This window comes from Phacochoerus africanus, chromosome 6 (assembly GCF_016906955.1).
Source record: "Phacochoerus africanus isolate WHEZ1 chromosome 6, ROS_Pafr_v1, whole genome shotgun sequence".
In the NCBI taxonomy this organism is placed as follows: domain Eukaryota; kingdom Metazoa; phylum Chordata; class Mammalia; order Artiodactyla; family Suidae; genus Phacochoerus; species Phacochoerus africanus.
The window spans coordinates 92,676,282-92,698,859 of record NC_062549.1 but is presented as its reverse complement, the minus strand read 5'-3'; the positions used below and the strand labels follow the sequence as shown (position 1 = coordinate 92,698,859).

The window sequence follows — 22,578 nt, the reverse complement described above, 5'->3', positions numbered from 1 at the left end:
AACGGATAGTAATAAACAAGGCCATTGAACCAGTAATCAAAAACTTTCTGGAGTTCCCTCATGGCTCGGCAGGTTAAGGATCCAGCATTGTCACTGCTGTGGCTTTGTTTACAGCTGTGTTTGATCCCTGGCTTGGGAACTTCTGCATGCCGTGGGCACAGCTCCCCCCCGCCCCAAAGGCCTATAACCATATAGTTTCACAGGTAATTCTAGCAAACATTTAAAGAAGAATTAAAGTCAATTCTTCTTGACCTATTCAAAACAATGAAAGAAAAGAAGAGTGAACATGTACCAAAACATTTGATGAGGCCAGAATTACCCTGATACCAAAGCAAAACAAGGACACCACAAAAAGAAAAAAAAAAAAAACCTACAGGCCAATATCCCTGCTAAATATAGATGCAAAAAACAAAAAAAAAATCACAGAATACTAGCAAATTGAATTCAACATCACATAAAAAGGATCGAACACCACAATCAAGTGAAATTCATTCCTAGGATTCAAGGAGGATTCAACATATGCAAACCAAATTTAATAGAATAAAATAGAAACTATAAAATCATCTTGATAGATACAGAAAAGGCATTTGACAAAATTCAGCATCACTTCATGATAAAAACTCAACATTGAATGTAGAAGGAACGTACCTCCATCTAAAAAGGTCATATGTATCAAATCCACAGCTAACATCATACTCAAAGGTACAAAGCTGAAACCTTTTCCTCTAAGATCATGAAAAAGCAACAATGCCCACTCTCACCACTCCTATTCAATATAATACTAGAAGTCCTAGCTAGAGCAATTAGACAAGAAAAAGAAAAGGCCTCCAAATCAGAATGGAAGAAGTAAAATTTTATTCATTTGCAGATGACATGATTTATATATAGGAAAACCCTAAAAACTCCACCAAAAAACTGTTAGAAATAATAAAATACAGTTAAATCTCAAGATAAAAAAATAACCACAGAAAAATCAGCTGCATTTCTATATATTAACGCCAAATTATCTGCAAAGAAATAAAGAAAACAATCTTATGTACTATAGCATAAATCTATAAAATAGTTAGGAATAAATTTAACCGAGAGGGTGAAAAATCTGTATATTTAAAACTACAAGACCTTGATGTAAGACATGGAAGAAGACAAATAAATGGAAGATATTCTTTGTTCATGGATTGAAAGAATTAATAGTATCCATATGATCCAAAGCCATCTATAAATTCAATATAATCCCTATAATATCCCAATGACATTTTTCATAGAAATATAACCAAAAAATCCTAAAATTTGTATGGTGCTACAAAAGTCCCCAAATAACCAAAGCAATATTGAGAAAGAAAAACAAAGCTGGAGACACCACATATCCTGATTTCAAACTATATTGCAAAGCTATTGTGATAAAATAAATATGGAATTGGCATAAACACAGACATGGACCAATGACACAAAACTGAGAACCTATAAATAAGTCCAGGGATGTGCGGCCAACTAATAACTGACAAGAGAGCCAAGAATATTCAACAAAGAAGGGATAATATCTTCAACCAATGATGTTGGGAAAACTGGATATTCCTATTCAAAATGATGAAACTGGACTCCTGTCTTATACTACTCACAAAAACAAACACAGAGATACGAAAAACAGATTAGTGGTCACCAGAAGAGAAGGAGCAGGGGGGAGCAAAATGGATAAAGGGAGACAGCCAACTATATGGTAATGGATTGAAACTAAATTTTTGGTGGAGAGTACACTGTGGTGTAAATGGAAGTCAAATTATAATATACACGTAAAACTTGTGTAATATTATAAACCCATGTTACCTCAATTCAGAAAAAGGGAAAAAAATAGAAGAAACACAGATATGGAAAAACAAAACAAAACAAAACAAAAATTTGATAATTGGAAAATAAAGTTGGTAGCCAAAAATAAATGGTAAAAATGGTAAATTATGTTATTTTTATTTTACTAAAATAGAAAAAGAAAAATACATATTATGATTTATCATATAACAGATTACCATATAGCCTTTTAAAATAGTACAATAATCTACATACAGACTTGAAAACATTTCCTGATATTTTATTAAATAGGTTTACTTCTAAATATTTATATATTCACATGTATGTAGAACTATTTCTATAAAAAATGGAAAATATCTGAGAAGGTAAGATTTCAACAATGCTAAGCTTTTAATAGTGGATACCATTTTCAGTGTTAGTTTATAAGGAAGACTTTAATTTTTACATCATATACATTTAAAATGCTCTAACTTTTAAGTGTTAGCTTATGCTTGTTTTAAAATTAAAATACAGACTTCAAACCATATTATCACATTTTCAAAAAGTTTGTGAATTAAAGAAGAAAACATGTTCATAAAGCTTCTAGAGGCTGCAACAAATACAAAACTTTGGATGTAGTGAAACTTACTAGAGTATATACCTCATTATAAATATGGTGCCTCTAGATTGGCCTGTGCATGCAAAATATGTCTTTAAAATTGAGTGTACCCACAATAACTTTTTATATAACTTTGCTTTCATTCTAATTTGGTAACAGTGACCCCAAATGCACTGAGTCACATATTTTAAGTGGAAACAGGATGACTAATATCAGTGGCAGGGCTGGAGCTCTGTACTGTCTGTGCAGAGAAAGCAGTTGGACCAAAAATGGTGGACATACCTCTCTGCATGGAGCAGTCCCACAAAATTGCTAACCTTGGGTTTGTACACACTAAGCTTCACTGTCTTTTTACTCCAAGGGCTCAAGTTCTTTTATTCCCATCCTATTTTCTTTATTAAAGAGAAGTTAGAGCACAGTTTGACCTGCACCTAAAAGAACCAATAGGAATTGTGCTCTGGCCACAAATTTCTTCCCATTCCTGAGTTCAGGTTGGTTCTCCTGGGGGATCTCTTCAAAACTTGAGCCAACTTCACTTCACAGTGAAAGCAGGAATAGTCTGTTGGAGGAAAGCTCCTGTATGAGGTGTACTGGAAAGCCGACTCCCCAGGATTCCTGAGGTATGTCTTAGTTTGATATATGGGGTCATGGCTGGTTTCCCAAGAGCACAATCTTCCATAACTTTACATAGCATCTTCATAGTCCACATCTGTAAGATCTGCCATTAGCCTATAGTAGATGGCTGAGGAGTCCTAGAAGCAAAGGTACATGGATAGTACCTGAGTACAAAAGACAAGTAGAGCATGTTTCCCACAGGTTCTCTTCCCCAATCAGCCTGGGTGGATCCTATTCACAGAGCGCCACCCCCACATAACTCGGAGCCTCTTGAGGACTGTTTTTGAAGGGCTTACATCCCACTGGTGGGCTCCAGAGATGCCCCTGATCAACCCACGAAAGCTTTCTCTCACTCTTATGACCCATTGTTGGCTGTTCCTTGGGCTGTAGTTTCATAAGAATGTCAGAATTTTGTGCACATAAACTAAATTTGGCCTGTCACTGGGGTTTACCAAGGACTTGTTCTGTTCTGAGATGTTTGGCAGCCATACCACACTAGACAGAATTACAAAGCACCTACTCTCTTTGCACACATGCAGAGTTGGAATTTCTGCAATTTTCTGAAAGCATTTTTTGTATAATTAGTGATGTCTTGAATTAATCAAGGTTTAGAAATTACTGACTTTTAATGACAAAAATCACTATTCATTTAGCTCCATTCAATATTAATTTACTTTTGGACATGTTCGATTAGCTTACAGCAATGAGTGATGTGTATATTTCAATAGTATGTCAGGATAAAGGCTTTCAAATCAATAGAATTTTTAGACTAAGCATGCACTACAGTTTAGATACAAACCATCCATATGTCTATTGCTTAAAAAATGTCTATGAGGAATTTCCCTTATGGTGCAGCTGGTTAAGGATTAGCCAGTGCTACAGCTGTGACACAGGTCACAACTGCAGCGTGGGTTCGATCTCTGGCCCGGGAACTTCCACATTCTCCAGGTGCAGCCACAAAACAAAAACAACAACAACAAATGCCTATGAGAGCCTCTAAAATTACATTGTACAGTGATACTTTGCTTATATAATCAATGTTTTTATTTCTATTGTATGGGGAGATAAGATAGGAGATAGATCATGAGATCTTTTGTTTTACCTAAGTGATCATAATTTTAAAAGTTTGAGAACCCATCCCCAGAAGAAAGAGAGAGTGTGGAGGAAAGAATAAGAATTCCAACTCGGAGTTCCCATCGTGGCACAGTGGTTAACGAATCCGACTAGGAACCACGAGGTTGCGGGTTCGATCCCTGCCCTTGCTCAGTGGGTTAACGATCTGGCGTTGCCATGAGCTGTGGTGTAGGTTGCAGATGCGGCTCGGATCCCTCGTTGCTGTGTCTCTGGCGTAGGCCAGCGGCTACAGCTTCAATTCGACCCCTAGCCTGGGAACCTCCATATGCCGTGGGAGTGGCCCAAGAAATGGCAAAAAGACAAAAAAAAAAAAAAAGAATTCCAACTCACCTTATCCTCAATATTTGTCTCTGAGGGTTCTTCTGTGGAGACAAATGTATGTGCTGTAAGATTCCATTGCAAGTCTTTCGCTAAATCTGTGTTAATAAAGGCTTCTTTCTCTCCTGTCTATTCCCCGTGGGTTTATTTCCATTAATATTTTCTGTCTCTCACAAATTTGACTCCTACTATACAGAGGAAAATTGGCACCTGGGGGTGGGAGGGTCAGTCAGTCCCTCCTGGCATTTGTACCCTTCAGCATTTCTGCACCCACCAAGTGGGGGGTGGAACAACAGCCACACCTAGGGAGCTGTACTGGGCTGCTCCAGGAAATACATAGATGGTACCATCTCCAATGCTGCCATCTGACTGGGGAGGGAGATATACACAGGGACCAAACTAGCATCAGCACTGGGATCTACTCAAGGCGGCCTCCAGATCAAAAGCTAATCTTCAGATCAGCACAGCAATGCTTATGGTCAGCTACAAGGGCAGAAGCACCAGCACCAAGAACATTGCCAAGGTTGCCACACACAGTCACTGATTATCCTCCTGGTTCCAGGAAAGACAAAAATCAGGTATAAATGCTCTCCCTCACATCTCACCTGCTGTTGCTGGCCGTTCCTGCTGCGTGCAGTACACCAAAGAATAAACCTCATCCCCACTTACAACATTCACTGAAAGAGAAAAAAGGAGGCATTGTGACATGACACAGTCCCTTCCTTGTTCCTGCCATTTTAATTCACTCTATACCTTCCACCTGCCACAGCCATGAAGACAGAAGAGTCACTTATCTGAAGGGGTGGCTAGGAGACAGCAGGGTCAGGTTTGGTTAATAGACATCATCTGATTGCCTATTCCCCAGCTTGCCCAGGTCATTTGGGAAACCTCACCGTTTTCATATACAGGCTGTAGTTGCTTCAGGGCTTGGGAGTTGATATAGGTGGTTTGTTGGGGTGCAGGTCTGGGAGGGCTCCTGCAAACACAGATGCACATGCTGTCTATCTGAGATAGCATCCCATATGTACCAGATAGAAATATCTGAGGTTATGAGATGAAGGAGAGAAGCCTGTTAGAAAGTGTCCTGAGCCGAATACTAATTTATGGAAAAAGCCATCAGCACAGCTGTCCAGTGCAAGCCACAGCCCTATTCCTAGGCTGAGTAGGACATTACAGAGTGTCACTAGAGTATATATTCCAGGAGTGAAAGGTCCTTATCTGACAGCTCGCTGTGGTGCTGCCGATGACCAGAACAGTGCCATTCACATCAAGAGTGCTCAGTAAATATTGAATGAAAAAATATTGATTCACCCTGGATGGAAACGGGTTGCCAGGCAAAACAAGCAGCTTGAGGAAGGGAAAGCAGAAAATGGTCTTACATGTACATACACCACTGAAACAGTGATATTCTGAAAAATACCTGGTTCTTTGCTGGCAAAAGTAATAACACACTATATAGAAAGGTATCAACTAAACATTGATATCCCCAAATGGAAGTATTAAAAATCTTTTCCTCCGCTAATCTTTAAGGGACTTCTTCAATAATTTTTAGTATGTTTATTACTTACTCTCTGGCCTACATTATGGAAATGTGTATATATCCTTTTATTTTTCTTTTTAGGGCTGCACCTGCCACATATGGAGGTTTCTGGGCTAGGGGTAGAATCAGAGCTGCAGCTGCCAGCCTCCACCACAGCCCAGCTGCATCTTCAACCTACACTGCAGCTTGTGGCAACACCAGATCCTTAACCCACTGAGCGTGGCCAGGGATCACACCAACATCCTCATGGATACCAGTTGGGTTCCTAACCCACTGAGTCCCAATGGGAACTCCTGGAAATTTATTTATATCTTAACTACTCTAACATACTTTAAGGCTCTCAAGATCTTTCCACGTTTTCATGCTTTCTAGAACTCAGCAAAATGCCTTAAAGACTCTCAGATATTGGTTAATTGATTGAATCAATTCATGAAACTGGGTCAACATAACAAGACTTTCTTCTGCAGATTTAATGAAGGAGATAAATTAGGAAGATATTCTTTTTTACGGCTGAGTAGTGTGTGTGTGTGTGTGTGTGTGTGTGTGTGTGTGTGTGTGTGTGTGTGCGCCACATTTTCCTAATCCAATCATTTGTTGATGGACATTTGGGTTGTTTCCATGTCTTGGCTATTGTGAATAGTGCTGCAATGAACATGCGGGTGCATGTGTCTTTTTATTTTTTATTTTTTATTATTTTTTATTTTTATTTTTTTGTCTTTTTGCTATTTCTTGGGCCGCTCCCACGGTACATGAAGGTTCCCAGGCTAGGGGTCCAATCGGAGCTGTAGTCTCCGGCCTACACCAGAGCCACAGCAACGCGGGATCCGAGCCGCGTCTGCAACCTACACCACAGCTCACGGCAACGCCGGATCGTTAACCCACTGAGCAAGGGCAGGGACCGAACCTGCAACCTCATGGTTCCTAGTCGGATTCGTTAACCACTGCGCCACGACGGGAACTCCGCATGTGTCTTTTTAAAGGAAAGTTTTGTCTGGATATATACCCAAGAGTGGGATTTCTGGGTCATATGGGTCATATAGTTTTCTAAGCTACCGCCATAATGTTTTCCATAGTGGTTGAAAATTGACAGAACACTGTAAACCAGCTATAACAAAAAAAATAAAAATTACTATATAAAATAAAATAAACCTTAATTGGAAAAAATTAGGAAGAATGATGAGAGGATTTAAATGAATTAACTAATACATAAACTAAAAGGAATAGCAAATGAATGCTCAAAGTTATCAATGGAAGAACTCTGGAGTGGCAGTTTGGGATCTGACAAAATATGAAAAAAGCTTATGAGAGCGAACAGTTTGATTTTTTTAAAAATAGTTTTTTCTACATTATCAGTGCACACAGAGAAAGTAGAAGCCTCACCTGGGTGGATCCCTGGCTGAAAGTCTCCCTGTAATTCAAACAAAAGAGCATACATGTCAGTGGAGGAGGTCTCTTGCTCAGCGCTTCCATACAGCCTTGGGGTAGGCAATTTTCCATCTTCCAGGATGCCCATTGCAAGGTGCCACTGTGTGGCCAGAGGACATCCTGGCAATTATTTAGGCTGAACCTTCGTATTGGTCCAGATAGTTAAGGGAGCTTCCCAAAGACAGTTAATACCAGAATCAGACTTGAGCCCAAGCCTCTGCCTTTGCACACCTATTACACTTTTTGGTTTGGGTTTTACAACCATACAACTTTATCTAAGCATGGCAAGAGTCCTCAGAGCAAGTTACTGCCACAGACACTTTATAGTTGGGGTGAGGTGTCCAAAGATGCCCAAAAAGCTTGGAATTTAAGTGAGAACTTCACATTGTCCTCTCTTGCCCCACTCCCACCTCACTCAATGGAGAACAGGAAACCAAGATTAAACATACAAATATATATGATATAGTTGATATATAATTATCAACTAGATAAAGTGTGAAGCTAAATAACTTGGTATTCTGACGAAAAATAATAGAAGATAATTGTAGGCTATGTGATCAGATGAAGCTCTTGGTGAAAATGACATTTAAGCTGGAAAAAAAATGACCCCAGCAGTGAGTAGACTATGTGGATGTGTGGTGAGCATTTCGGGGAGAAGAAAAACCATGTGACAATAATCTAAGGTGAATGAGAATGAATAAATTGACTTTTAAGTGGGAGATGGTCAGTATAGCTGGAACTGCTCATTGTGTTTCTCTTCCAGTGGCTGATTAGTTATTTTTAAGTAGCTACATTTTTGCATAAAATTAAACCACAGAAGTACAAGGTATCAGCTTAACCTCAGCTGATAACACATGGGGATGAAGGGCTTTACTGCTTTAAAACTTGTCTGACTCCTGTGTGCTGGAGGGTGTAAACATATCTGATGCAAGGTGACTGATGAGATATAGCTCTTTTTTTTTTTTTTTTTGGCTTTTTAGGGCCACACCCCTGCAACACAGGGAAATTCCCAGGCTACGAGTCAAATCAGAGTTGTAGCTACACCACAGCCACAGCAACGCCCAGTACTTTAACCCACTGAGCAAAGCCAGGGATCGAATCCACATCTTCACAGATACTAGTTGACTTCATTACTGCTGAGCCACAATGGGAACTCTGAGATATAGCGTCTAAATAGTATATATGTCAATTCTTTTGATGTATTGTTGGATGCAGTTTGCTAGTATTTTGTTTAGGATTTTGCATCAATGTTCATCAGAGAAATAGCCTGTAGTTTTCTTTTTTTGTGGTATCTTTGTCTGGTTTTGGTATCAGGGTGATGGTGGTCTCATAGAATGAGTATCCTTTCCTCTGCAATTTTTTGAAGTAGTTTCAGAAGGATAGGTGTTAGCTCTTCTCTAAATGTTTGATGGAATTCGCCTGTGAAGCCATCTGGCCCTGGACTTTTGTTTGTTGGAAATTTTTAATCACTGTTTCAATTTCAGTTCTTGTGATTGGTCCATTCAACTTTTCTATTTCATCTTGGTTTAGTCATGATCAACTGGGATTTATCCCAGGGATGCAAGGGTTCTTCAATATCTGCAAATCCATCAGTGTGATACACCACATTAACAAACTGAAGAATAAAAACCATATGATCCTCTCAATAGACACAGAAAAAGCCTTTGACAAAATCCAACACCCATTTCTGATAAAAAACCATTCGGAAAGTGGGCACAGAGGGAACCTATCTCAACATAATAAAGCCCATATATGACAAACCCACAGCAAACATCATTCTCAATGGTGAAAAGCTGAAAGAATTCCCATTGAGATCAGGAACAAGACAAGGATGTCTGCTCTTGCCACTACTCTTCAACATAGTTTTGGAAGTCCTAGCCACGGCAATCAGAGAGGTAAAAGAAATAAAAAGAATCCAAATTGGAAAGGAAGAAGTAAAACTATCACTATTTGCAGATGACATGATATTATACCTAGAGAACTCGAAAGACTCTACCAGAAAACTGCTAGAGCTCATCCATGAATTTGGCAAAGTCACAGAATACAAAATTAATACACAGAAATCAATGGCATTTCTATACACTAACAATGAAAGAGCAGAAAGAGAAATTAGGGAAGCAATCCCGTTTACCATTGCATCCAAAAGAATAAAATACCTAGGAGTAAACCTACCCAAAGAGACAAAAGACCTGTACTCTGAAAACAATAAGCCACTGATGAAAGAAATCAAAGATGACACAAATATATGTAAAGATATACCATGCTCATGGATAGGAAGAGATAATATTATAAAAATGACTATACTACCTAAGGCAATATACAGATTCAATGCAATCCCTATCATATTACCAAGGACATTTTCCACAGAACTCAACAAAATATTTTCGTGTTTGTTTGTTTGGAAGCACAACATACCCAAAATAGCCAAAGACATCCTGAAAAAGAAAAATGGAGCTGGAGGAATTAGGTTCCTGGACTTCAGACTATACTACAAAGCAACAATCATCAAAACTGCATGGTACTGGCACAAAGACAGACATATAGATCAGTGGAACAGGATAGAAAGCCCAGAATTAAACCCACGCACCTACAGCCAACTAATCTATGACAAAGGAGGCAAGGATATACAATGGAGAAAGGACAGCTTGTTCAATAAGTGGTGCTGGGAAAACTGGACAGCCACATGGAAAAGAATGAAATTAGAACACTCCCTAACACCACACACAAAAATAAACTCCAAATGGATTAAAGACCTAGATATAAGACCAGACACTATCAAACTCTTAGAGGAAAACATAGGCCAAACACTCTCTGACATAAATGACAGCAACATCTTCTCAGATCCACCTCTTAGAGTATTGACAATGAAAACAAAAATAAACAAATGGGACCTAATCAAACTTAAAAGTTTCTGCACAGCAAAGGAAACCCTAAACAACACAAAAAGACAACCCACAGAATGGGAGAAAATCTTTGCAGATGAATTGACTGACAAGGGATTAATCTCCAAAATTTATAAACAACTTCTGCAGCTCCATACCAAAAAAACAAAGAACCCCATCAAAAATTGGCAGAAGATCTAAACAGATAGTTCTCCAAAGAAGACATACAGATGGCCAAAAAACACATGAAAAGATGTTCAACATCACTCATTATTAGAGAGATGCAAATCAAAACCACTCTGAGGTACCACCTTACACCAGCCAGAATGGCCATCATCAAAAAGTCTACAAACAATAAGTGCTGGAGGGGGTATGGAGAAAAAGGAACCCTAGTACACTGTTGGTGGGATTGTAAATGGTGCAACCACTGTGGAAAGCAGTATGGAGATTCCTCAGAAAACTAAACATAGAACTACCATTTGATCCAGCAATCCCACTCCTGGGCATCTATCCAGAGAAAACCACAACTTGCAAAGACACATGTACTCCGGTGTTCATTGCAGCACTATTTACAATAGCCAAGACATGGAAACAACCTAAATGTCCATTAACAGAGGAGTGGATCAAGAAGATGTGGTACATATACACAATGGAATATTACTCAGCCATTAAAATGAATGAAATACCAGCATTTTTAGCAACATGGATGGACCTAGAAATTATCATACTAAGTGAAGTCAGCCATTCAATGAGACACCAACATCGAATGCTTTCACTGACATGTGGAATCTGAAAAAAGGACAGACTGAACTTTGCAGAACAGATGCTGACTCACAGACATTGAAAAACTTATGGTCTCTGGAAAAGACAGTTTGGTGGGGGGGGATGTTCTTGGGTTATGGAATGGAAATCCTGTGAAATCAGATTGTTATGATCATTATACAACTACAGATGTGATAAATTCATTTGAGTAATTAAAAAATAGTATATATGTCAAAAATCTAGCCTTATTTCAGTGAAAATAAAGGTCACAGTAACAAAATATGTCTCTATAAATACTAACCTCTTTTTCTCTTGAGCCAACAGCAAAATAACGGGGCGATAGCGGTGGGACTGAGGATGCCAAGCAGCACCCCAATGACTCCAGAAGTAAGAGGTTCTTTTCTATCCTCCGTAGGCACTGAAGGGAGAGACTTGTACATGAGCTGCCAAGGAGAAGGGCTTGGGTTTGGAGAGCAGACCTCTTGAGTGTGGCTTGAGTCCAAGGTCTGCTCTTCCTGGGGGAGGTGTGGAGGGTGGGAGTTATCTATGCACCTAGGGACTTGCAACTCATCACATTGATGAAAGGAGAGAGGCACCAGTTTTGAAGTCCTCCACGCCCCCTCAGATACATCTTCCAAAACAGCATCACCTGCAGAAGCCCCATCTTTTGGTAGCACATCACCAGAAACATTGTGGGGTCAGTAAAACTCTCCCGGATGCTGGGAAAGAGACATTGACCAAGATAGCTCCACAGCGTGAACTATACCTGTGATGTTGAGTGTCACCACTGCACTGCGCTGGGCCCCCTGGCCATTGTTGGCCTCACAGGAGTAGTTTCCAGAATGTTCTGCCATCAAAGAGTGGTTGAAGGACACTCCTCCTCCAAAGGGTGCTGAGCTGCTCCCCAGGGAGACATTCTCATGATAAAAATGGTACAGGATTGGGGGAGAGCCTCTGTGGGACTCACAGAAAAGCTCCACCACATCCCCCACCAGAGCGTCTGGCTTGGGAGCCCTGAGGATGAGGACAGGACGAGACACTGGAACTGAGAGAGATAGTAGACTGTCAGAGAGGGCCTCTGATGAAGAGTCAGAGCCAACATCCCTGCTCACAGAGGCTCAGCCCCATTGAACATCCCCAGGATGCCCTGGGAACATGGAGCCCAGATTGTGACATGCTGGCTGAGCTGAAGTGCCGTGGAACTTACTTCTGACGGTGATGTTCACCAGCTCACTGAGCCTGGGGCCATAGCCATTCTCAGCTGCACAGTAATACTGCTCAGAGTCACTCTCCCTCACTGCAGGGATCTCAAACTTGGCCTTTGGTGAAAGCTGGGTCTTCATGTCCAGCTTTAAACCCAGGGACCCTTTGTACCAGAAGAAGGTGATCTCTCCTGTGCCCCCAGTGACTGAGCAGGCAAGAACCAGCTTCTCTCCCACCATCAGGTGTCCATCTGGAGGTTGGATCTCCAAGCTCACCTTACTGATGGGGATACCTACACAAACACAAGATGACACAGGAGGGTCCTGAGTAGGGAGGGTTTCAGGGACAGAGTAGTTGTGACAGTTCAGCAAGCAAAGGCCTTCAGTGAAGTCAATCATTTACAGAGATTAAAGGTGGGGTGGGGTGGAGGAGGGGTTCTGATGATTTGAAATTGGCATTGGTTGTGTTGATGGCAGTAGGGTGAAGAGACACCATAATATTCCCATGGAGAGTGCAGTATCCTCTCCCTGCCTAGGACACGTGATTCCCAGAACCCTGATCTCTCAAACTCTTATCATTTCAAGGCACAATTGTGTGGTGGTTACACATCTGGGTTACAAGTCAAACTGCCTCAGCTGAATTTTGGTTCCAACTCTTGTGTGAGCTTGATCAAATCACTACACTTCTCTGAGATTCAGTTTCCTTTCTGTAAAATGGAGATAATAATGATAGTCATCTCCTACAATATGAGGCTTCAGTTAACGTGTGTGAAGCACTAGAAGAGGGCCTGTGGCATATGAAGTATCCAGGGGGGTTGTGTAGTGGTCTAAATTCACAGTGCTGAGTTTTGAGCAAGCCTGGGAAAGCCCATTTCTCCGGAGGGATTAGTATATGCTTTGTAGTATCAAGGATACATCTTTGTTTGAGTGTGGGAGAGGATGTCAGAAACGTCAACCCTGACACGGAATAACAGGGTTCAGAACCCCAAACACCCTCTTTCCTTTTGAACTTTCAAAACCAGACCTCAGTTTCTCTTCTGTAAGCCCTTCCTCCATAGCCTTTTCCTCAAAGCTGCCTCTTGACCTCCTCAGTCAGATTCCTCCCTTCTCGGTAGTTTCTGTTAACACCGCCACGCATTTCATCCTGGATGCCAGTTGAGCATCAGTGTCTCATAGTCAGGGACTGTGTTTACACAGCTATTTCCTCTACACACTCCACACAGAAAGGGGCTTCCTCAATATTCTTCATTTGCATGTATGGGAATAGCAAGGATTAGGGAAGACCCCTTAAGAACTCTGATAAAGAGAAGCTCAGGTTCACATCTCAGATAGCACCCAGTCATGTAGGAGCAGCACACAACAGTCAGAGAACACCAGTCTCGTGCCTCTGCCCTCCCCAGCCCACCCCAGCAGAGGGCCCCGCTGGCACTCACTGTGCACATTTATCTGGACTCTCGGGCTCCGTATGACCTTGAGTGATGTCATCTTGGCTTCACACCAGTAAGATCCTGAGTCCTCCCTCCACACAGTGGGAATCCGGAGCTCAGGGAGGCTGTCCCAGCCCAGCCCTAGGGCCAGGCCATCTTTGTAGAAACAGAACTGGCGCTGAACCTCTAACTTCTGTGGAGGGGTATCTAACGTTTGTGGAGGGGTCCGGGTATTACAGGCCAGAGTCATTGAGTTCCCCTCTATAGGTGGAGAGGGGCTGACTGTCACAAACAGCACTAGGAGAAGAATCAAACACATATTCTAGGACAATGGAGTTCAGGGTTCCTGATTGGGGGGGGGGGGAGACACTTGTTCACAGCATTTGTTCTCCACAAGACCCAAAGAAGCAACTAGTTGAATACACCAGCCACCTCTCACCTCACCACCCAGCCCCGACATGGCCCACGGGCTTTCAGCTGCTCACCCCCAGCACATCCTACCCCTGTGCATTATCACTTCCACAAGGCAACCCTTACCTTTGATCTGGTTCTTACTCTTTGAAGTTTCTATCCATGAACTGAAAACACTTTGGGAGACAGTGCAGGGATATTGATGACTGTCGCTGGGGTTGGCATTGGGGAAGGTGAAGCTTGAAGTTTTAGGAAAATATATTTCATTCATCCTTGTTATAAGCCATAGAGGTCATTTTTATCTGTTCCCTTTTCCCCTGATGTCTCAGACCCATACTATCTCTTTCAGAGCCAGAATATGAGACATGGAGGATCAGTCAGTCTGATAAATACTGGGAGGAACTCGATTTCTTCTCTACTGTTTTTCTCCTTCCCCTTTTATGGATAGTCCTTATGGAAGGAACAGGCATGCACCTGCCTAGAAATAGCTTGCATCCACACATCCATGAGGTTCAGACCCTCATGGATGTTCACTTTTTTGGCCATAGAAGTCCTTTCCTGGATGAATTAAAGATGGGTAGAGTTATGTTCTGCTTTCATCTCATCCCCTATCAATCACAGTGGCAGCAGCCCATGAAACACCAAAAGCCCTGATAGCACTGGCTCTTGGGGCATTTATTTATCCCTCAGAGCCTCTGCTCTATGGGAATTTTTAAGAATATTCCTTAGAAAAGCCTCTTTCTCTGCACATCAGGTGAAAATGGTAAGTGTTCTAGATCACTGAGGGGTGATTCCTGGTCCAGTATCTAAAATCTCCGAGCTTTCCTATGAGAATTTTTTAAGTGAGACTTTTAAAAAAAATCATTTCAACCATGGGCCCAGAATGTTTGCTCTGTGCTGAGGCATGGAATACCCTATGCATTAGTCACTTTCTTTCCTTGGAAAACTGGAGTCTCAGAGGACTGAGATGCAGCATAACTTTGGGGGCTGAGCAGAGAATCGAATCAAAAAGGCATCTGGGCACCTGCAACCCACCCTTCTGAGTGAATCTGGGGTAGGGATGGAGTAGGACACTAGACAGGCCAGTTTGCACAGGTCTGGACACAGTCTTGCACCTCCGAGCTTGTTTCAGCTCATTCTCAGGCACAGGGACTACCTGGCAAATTCCTGGTGGCAGAAGCTTTGTTTCTTCATCCCAGATGTGGCTCTGGATATCTGCTTAGGCTATAATTGGTCATGTACACTTATGGAGTAAAAGCAGAGCCAAGCATGAGACATGATGGCATTAACGCAAGGCACGAGTTAGACTTGGACAAACATCAGGTGAGGAACCCAGAAGGCTGACTAGTTCTGAGTATCTCTGGTTATAGGAATTCCTAACCCTGTGTTTCCCTAGTTGCACATACAGCCTGTGTTCTTGAAGTAGCAGGATAACATCTTTTATCCCCATCATTATTATTTTAGGCACAAGAGTCACATATATTAGATTAAACATACTTTAGTGAAAGATTTCCTCTGGGGAAAATTTCCTCTTCTATTCATCTGGTAAAGGCAAGACTGAATCAGGAGCAGAGTGATGAAGTAAGTTTGCATAAACCGGAGAAAAAATGGGGGAGCAGTTGTGACTTCAGAACAGGTCCGAAAATAGGAAGGTCTATAGGCAGCAGTCTATATCATTTTGTATGTGGTCCCTCCAAGCAGTGACTGTGATGTTCTCTGTGGAGATGTGACTTTGGCATTCTCTTCAACATTCCCGATGGAGCAAGCAGCTGGGGAATGCACAGGGACCTTGGAGCCCTTCTGGCAGAGGGCAGAGAGTCTTCTAGCATCAATCTTCAGCATCCCCTGACTTCTTTGTGCATCCCTAAGCTGGGATGTCCCAGAAAAACAAGACTGTGGTCTTGAGAAGATCAGACCAAGATCTGCTCCACCAGCTGAGCTGGCACTTGTCATGCTTGTCATGTGAACACAAGCAACCTGGGCCCAAGGGAGCCGCTGTCATCTGTATACCGGATATCAGACAGCCATCCCCAGGCCTCCTGCACTGACTCAAATGATCAGATACCCACACACCATGAAGAAGAAAAGGAAGTGCAACTTACCAGTTGGTTCACAGAGTGGAGCTGGGAGAGAATTCAGGAGAGATCAGTACAGAGCAGCAAACACCAGACTTACCCAAAGTTCAACCTCCCTCCACCCAAAGCTTTCCTAACGATGTGCCCACCTTCCCTTGTGCCCTTCCTCTCTCCTTTTCCTCTCTTCCCTCTCCTTTCATCCCCTTTTCCCTCCCTATCTTCTTATTTTCCTCCCCCATCTTTCCCCACCTCCTTTCTCTCTCTTCCTTTTCCCACATTCCACATCCATTACCAGCCTACAAAACGACACACAGTTCAGTTTTTTGTTTTGTTTTGTTTTGTTTTTTTGTCTTTTTGCTATTTCTTGGGCCGCTCTGGCGGCATATGGAGGTTTCCAGGCTAGGGGTCGAATCGGAGCTGTAGCTGCCAGCCTACACCAGAGCCACAGCAACGCAGGATCCGAGCCGCGTCTGCGACCTACACCACAGCTCACGGCAACGCCGGATCATTAACCCACTGAGCAAGGGCAGGGATGGAACCCCCAACCTCATGGTTCCTAGTCAGATTCATTAACCACTGCGCCACGACGGGAACTGCCACAGTTCAGTTTTTATTTTTTTGTTTGTTTGTTTGTTTTGCTTTTTAGGACCACACCCATGGCACATGGAAGTTCCCAGGCTAGGGATCAAATTGGAGCTGTAGCTGCTAGCCTATACCACAGCCACAGCAATGCAGGATCTGAGCTGCATCTGTAACCTACTCCACAGCCCATGGCAATGCCAGGTCCTTACCCACTGAGTGAGGCCAGGGATCAAACCCACAACCTCATGGTTCCTAGTCGGATTCATTTCTGCTGTGCCATGACAGGAACTCCACCGTTCAGTTTTATGATCATAGAATAATTTCCAATAATTTCTCTCATCTATGATTACGGGATGGTGGCTTTGTTCTATAACTGCTCAGCAGCTCCCTTCCTCAAGCCCATCAACCTCATCTCCTCTCTCAAAAGTCTGGTGGTCCAGCTCCTGGTAACAACAGTCAAGCAAGGAGAGTGGATAGACTCCTGCTCAAGACAGGATGCCTCTTTATTTCACGTCAGAGCAGAAGAGGCTTAGATCCAGAGATGAAATTCAGATTTCTCCAAAGGTTCTCTCATATCCCAAGGATCTGACCACAATATTATATCATAATGGTCAAGAAGGGGCGTTTCTGAGGAAAATACAGGCTTTGTAGGCAGTTGACATAGGTTTGAATCCTGGCCCTTCCTCTTATAAGCTATGTGACCCTGGGACAAATACTTTACCTCTCTGGAGTTTAGTTTTCTTTTCTGTAAAATGGAAATAATGATAGGCCCACTTCACAGATATTTGCAAGGATTAAATGGTTGATATCCACAAAATTCATAGAAGAATGCCTGGAATTTAGCATTCAATAAATACTCTCCCACTATTATTATCTACTTTGGCTCAGTTTGGTCTGAGATGTCTACTGTTTTAGATTAAATGTTTATTTAAATAATTATTTCCTCAGGTAGCAGAAGGGAATTAATGGGAGCTAGCAGGAAAATCACACTTTTTTGGGGGGCCACATCCATGGCATGTGAAAATTCTGGTGCCAGGGATTGAACTTGTGCCACAGCTGCAACCTGAGCCACAGCAGCAACAATGCCGGGTCCTTAACCAACTGTACCACCAGAGAATTCTGATCATATTATATTTAATTCATCCATACAATAAATAACTCAGCTTTGTATACCACACTGAGGTTACAGTAGTGAAGTGCATAACAATCCTTTCTGTCAAGGAATTCACATCACAGTGCGAGAGAGCCAATTTTTAAAAATAAACTTATGAGTTTCCTGGTGGACTAATGATTAAGGATCTGACACCCCTGCCGCAGCTCAGGTCACTGCTGTGGCACGAGTTCTATCCCTGGCCCGGAAACATAGATGAAACTGAGAGTAGGCCTTCTGGATGTTTGAGAAAGAGTATCCCTGGCAGGGAAACAGCAAACACAAAGATCTTGAGAGGGAGCGAGCATGTCCAAGACAGAATAAGAAGGCAGGTGCACCTGGAGCTGATGAAGTGGGGGAAGAGTGGCTAATATTGGTGTGTGAGAAGTAAGCAGGGGCCAGTCACGGAAGGCTCTGTGGACATGGTAATAGTTTTGCATTTTGTTCATGGTATAATGGGAAGATATAAACAGTTCTGACTTAATTTGCATTTATAAAATCACTCTTCCACTGTGAAAAGAACAGAATACAGACATGCAAGAGAAGCAGGGAGAACATTAGTGGAGTCTGGAAGAGTGAGGATGATGGCTCAGGTTAGATAGTACTGGGGCTGTGGCGAGGGCAGATTTCAGTATAAACTTGGGAGTAGAAGCAATAGGATTTACTTATGGATTGATATAAAACATAAAAGGAAGAGAGGAATTAAGTATGATGCCTAGATATTTGGCCACAGCAAATGGAAAAAAGGTGGTGACATTTATAGAAATAGGTTAAGTTCTATGGTGGTGGTGGTTCATGTGGAAGATCAAAGGATCTGTCCAGATGTGTTGAGTTTAAAATGCATAGTAGAGAGCTGAACAGCAGGTGAATACATGAAAGCTGTTCAAAGTTGAGATCAAAATTGGATAAACAAGCTTGATTTTATACCATTTAACCTTAAAGTGGCACATAGAGTGACTAAAATGTATAACTTGGGAAAATGAGTGTGGATGGAGAAGTCTAGGTACCAACCTTGGGAGAAGCAAACATTTTGAGATTAATAAAAGCAGCAGGTATTAAGTTAGAAAGAAACCCAGCAGAATACAGTATTCCAGAAGCCAAGTGGAAAAGTATTTCCAAAAGAGGGAGTGACCAACTATGTCAAACAGTCTTGAGATGTTAAATAAGATAAGAAATAAACATTGAATCCTGGTGGGGCAAGATAGAGGTGATTGACAAGAGCACCGTCAGTGGAGTGGTGGGAGACAAAGAAAAGTGGGCTCAAGAGAGGAGGAGGAAGAACTCTAAAGACCTAGAACAGTTTAGCAGTTTCCAGGGGTTAGGAATGAGGGCGGAGCTGATTATAAATGGAATAAGGGCATGAGGGAATTTGGAAGTGATGGAAATGTTCTGTATGTTGATCGTGGGGGTAGCCACACATCTCTAAATCTTTGTCGAAAACCATAGATAGGAATTCCCCTCTTGGCACAGCAGAAACGAATCCGACTAGGAACCGTGAGGTTGCAGGTTGAATCCCTGGCCTCACTCAGTAGGTTAAAGATCCAGCATTGCTGTGAGCTGTCGTGTAGGTCGAAGACGTGGCTTGGATCTGGCGTTGCTGTGGCTCTGGTGTAGGCCAGCAGACCTCCAATTCAACTCCTAGCCTGGGAACCTCCACATGCCACAGGTGTGGCCCTAAGAAAAACCAAAAACAAAAAAAAGTTTAAAAATTAAAAATTAAAAAAAAAAAAAACGTAGACAGGAGTTTCCATCGTGGCGCAGTGGTTAACGAATCCGACTAGGAACCATGAGGTTGCGGGTTCGGTCCCTGCCCTTGCTCAGTGGGTTAACGATCCCGAGTTGCTGTGGCTCTGGTGTAGGCCAGTGGCTACAGCTCCGATTCAACCCCTAGCCTGGGAACCACCATGTGCCGCAGGAGCGGCCCAAGAAATAGCAAAAAGACCAAAAAAAAAAAAACCGTAGACAATGCATCAAGAAAAACCTCAATCTTGCTGTAATGCAAATTAAAAATGAATTTTAAAAAGAAACAATGGGAGGAGATTAGGTAAAAACAGAACTCAATGAAAACACTAAAGGGATACATAAAACGGTGAAGCCAATGGAGGTTACATTTCTAATATTTTAAGGTAGAAGATATTATAGCACATCTGTGTATTTATAGGAATAACCAAGGATGGAGAAATATTTTGATGATGGAGCAAGAGAGTGTGGGACCAAAAGCACAAGTAGAGTCCTCTCTTCAATAGGATAAGGGAAAATATATTTATAATGGGGGGAGAAAAGGCAGGGTATGTAAACACAGAGGTGGACAGCTTGCTAGAAACAGCAGTAGAAAGATGAGAAAATTTTCTTCTGATTGCTTTTATTTTCTCAGGGTTATACATTGAGAGTAAGGAGAGAGAAGGTGGCGGAGAGAGGAGTAGGTTTGAAGAAGTGGTCAAAGAAGAGCATTGGGTGTTCCCAGGTGGTCTAGTGGTTAGGACTCAGCACCTTCATCGCTGTGGTCTGGGTTCAATCCCTGGTCTGGGAACTGAGATCCCCACATCAAGATGCCTCATGCCGTGGCCACAAAAAAAAGGAAGAGGCTTGGCTCTGACAGAGTAGGAGGATTCTGTAGTAGCACAGATGGCCTCCTCAGACTGGTGATCCCATAGGTAAAGGAAGATAAGTCAGCAGGACCATGCCTTTGGTTTGAAGTCCCCTTCAGCTGCTTCAGCACAGGTGTGAAGTGTACAGAAATGGGCGTTAGTCAGGAGAGTGCTATAGGGGGAGAGGAATGAAGGTGTATCCAAGGGAGTGTTATGATGGACCAGAGAATCTAAGTACTGTGAGTAGTGAGCACATGGAGCGTGCTAATTGCCAAGAGAAAAGTGAGCCTGGGGAGCTGAAGACACGTTGAAGATGGAGCCTTAGAGAAAGTGAGCTGGAACCACAACCTATTCAGGGAGGGGGGTGGATGCTGAAGTCAAAGATTTTGGAAGTGGGATGGTTGTTAAAGACAAGGTCTAGGCTTTGATGGTAGAAACTGAGAAGTCAAGGAAAGGTAAAGGAAAATAGTGTGATGATAAGAAGGCGAGGAACTGAGAGGCCACGTATCATCCTCACGGCTGTCAAAAACACCAAGAACAAGTCAAAATTAATAGAGAAAAGACAGACAGCGAACACATCCCATGAGATACAGACAAAAATGATGGATTTCTCCCAAAATCTAGCTTTCCAATATCTACTGTTTTGCCCAGTTCTGAGCCCTCAGTGGGAAGTAAAGATCAGAGCACACCTGACCATGGCTGAGCAGAAACTGGGTCCTGAGAAGTCCCAAAGCTCATCAGGAGGTGGGGCACCAGGGGATGGAATCCCATACCCTTTTCTGAGTTGCCCAACTCACCACAGATCAACAGCAAGAGCCTTAGCAGCATGGGGGCCAGGTCTGGGACTGGATCTGGAGATTCTTTCTCATCAAAACAAGAAAACTTTAGAGTCAAGAGGCAGCGGCTTGTCAGCAGTTGGAGGAAGTCAGGATCAGAAGTCACACAATCGAAAGCACGGGTTTACAGAAATAGAAGAAGGAAGAAGAGCCCTCTGATGGCCAATCTATTTCCTCTGCTCTGGAGGCTGATAAAAGTAAATATACTTCTTTTTACAATTTGGTTCTATTTCCAAATTTTGAAGATGATGCGGATTAATACTCCAAGAGCTTGGGTATCTCAAAGGAAGTTTCCCAAAGGCCCTTTCTGTCCTTGATGAGAGTCACGGCAGGCAGTGTTCCTGCTGAAATTCAAATGGCAAGCCTTTCGTCTTTGAAAAGAATGTCTCCTCCATGTCTACTCTGCACATCCTTTTGTCTCGTGCAGGCTCTATTGTAGTCACACTATGCACAAGTGTCTGTAAGACAGGGACTGATGGGCTGTCACCCAAGTTATGTAGAATGTCTGACAGGTGTTACACATGATGGTTTGCAGGGTCAAGCTGTTTACAAGATACTAGCTTCCATATTTAAACTTTCACAGTGGACCAACACATGAGCAGGCAACAGCTGAAAAATGAAATCGTACAATCTGGGAGACGTTCATAAGTGATACACAGGAAATAGGCATATGCAAATATCTGGGCATTTGGGATGGGCTCACCATTATCACTAACCCTAGCATTATTCCTCCCCTCACTCCAAAGCAGGATGTTTATAATTTCTCCCATGTCTTCCTTTAGTGCTTTGGGGCTACCAGTTCTCCACACTTGAAGCCTGTATATGAGTCACACTGTGAATTAGCGGGGAATAAGCTGCAGCTCCAATTTGACCCCTAGCCTGGGAACTTCCACATGCCACAGGTGCAGCCCTAAAAAGAAAAAAAAGGAATACAAAAACAAAACTTCCTGTGTTCAAATGGGACACTCCAAACTCTATGCCAAGCCACACACATACCCTGGGAAACACCTAGGAATATGCGGCTGGGGCAATCTTTACCCTAAGCAAGGGCAGAGAGCAGGAACCAGCAGAATCAAAAATTGATTATACTGGAGTTCCCATCGTGGTGCAGAGGAAACGAATCCAACTAGGAAACATGAGGTTGCGGGTTGGATCTCTGGCCTCACTCAGTGGGTTAAGGATCTGGCATTGCCATGAGCAATGGTGTAGGTCACAGATGCAGCTCAGATCCTG

General features: G+C 42.4%; 1 protein-coding gene across 3 annotated transcripts; it reads right to left on the bottom strand.

The window, feature by feature from the left end:
• Positions 1–2,014: 2,014 nt before the first annotated feature.
• FCRL1 (Fc receptor like 1) lies at positions 2,015–21,445 on the bottom strand. 3 transcript variants are annotated; one of them, XM_047784231.1, is made up of 11 exons: positions 21,307–21,445; positions 14,241–16,237; positions 13,710–14,000; positions 12,282–12,569; positions 11,841–12,119; positions 11,376–11,492; positions 7,386–7,413; positions 5,359–5,441; positions 5,071–5,142; positions 4,478–4,509; positions 2,015–3,150 (listed from the first exon to the last, which is right to left on the bottom strand). In XM_047784231.1, exons 2-11 carry the CDS (start codon positions 14,383–14,385, stop codon positions 3,082–3,084), a joined length of 1,404 nt encoding a protein of 467 aa, XP_047640187.1. In that variant the 5' UTR covers positions 14,386–16,237; positions 21,307–21,445; the 3' UTR covers positions 2,015–3,081. The 3 variants fall into 3 exon arrangements, with proteins under 3 accessions (XP_047640187.1, XP_047640188.1, XP_047640189.1); XM_047784232.1 differs by lacking the exon at positions 21,307–21,445 and having other exon boundaries at positions 14,241–14,672; positions 15,612–16,381; XM_047784233.1 differs by having other exon boundaries at positions 2,118–3,150; positions 16,217–16,237.
• Positions 21,446–22,578: the final 1,133 nt, after the last annotated feature.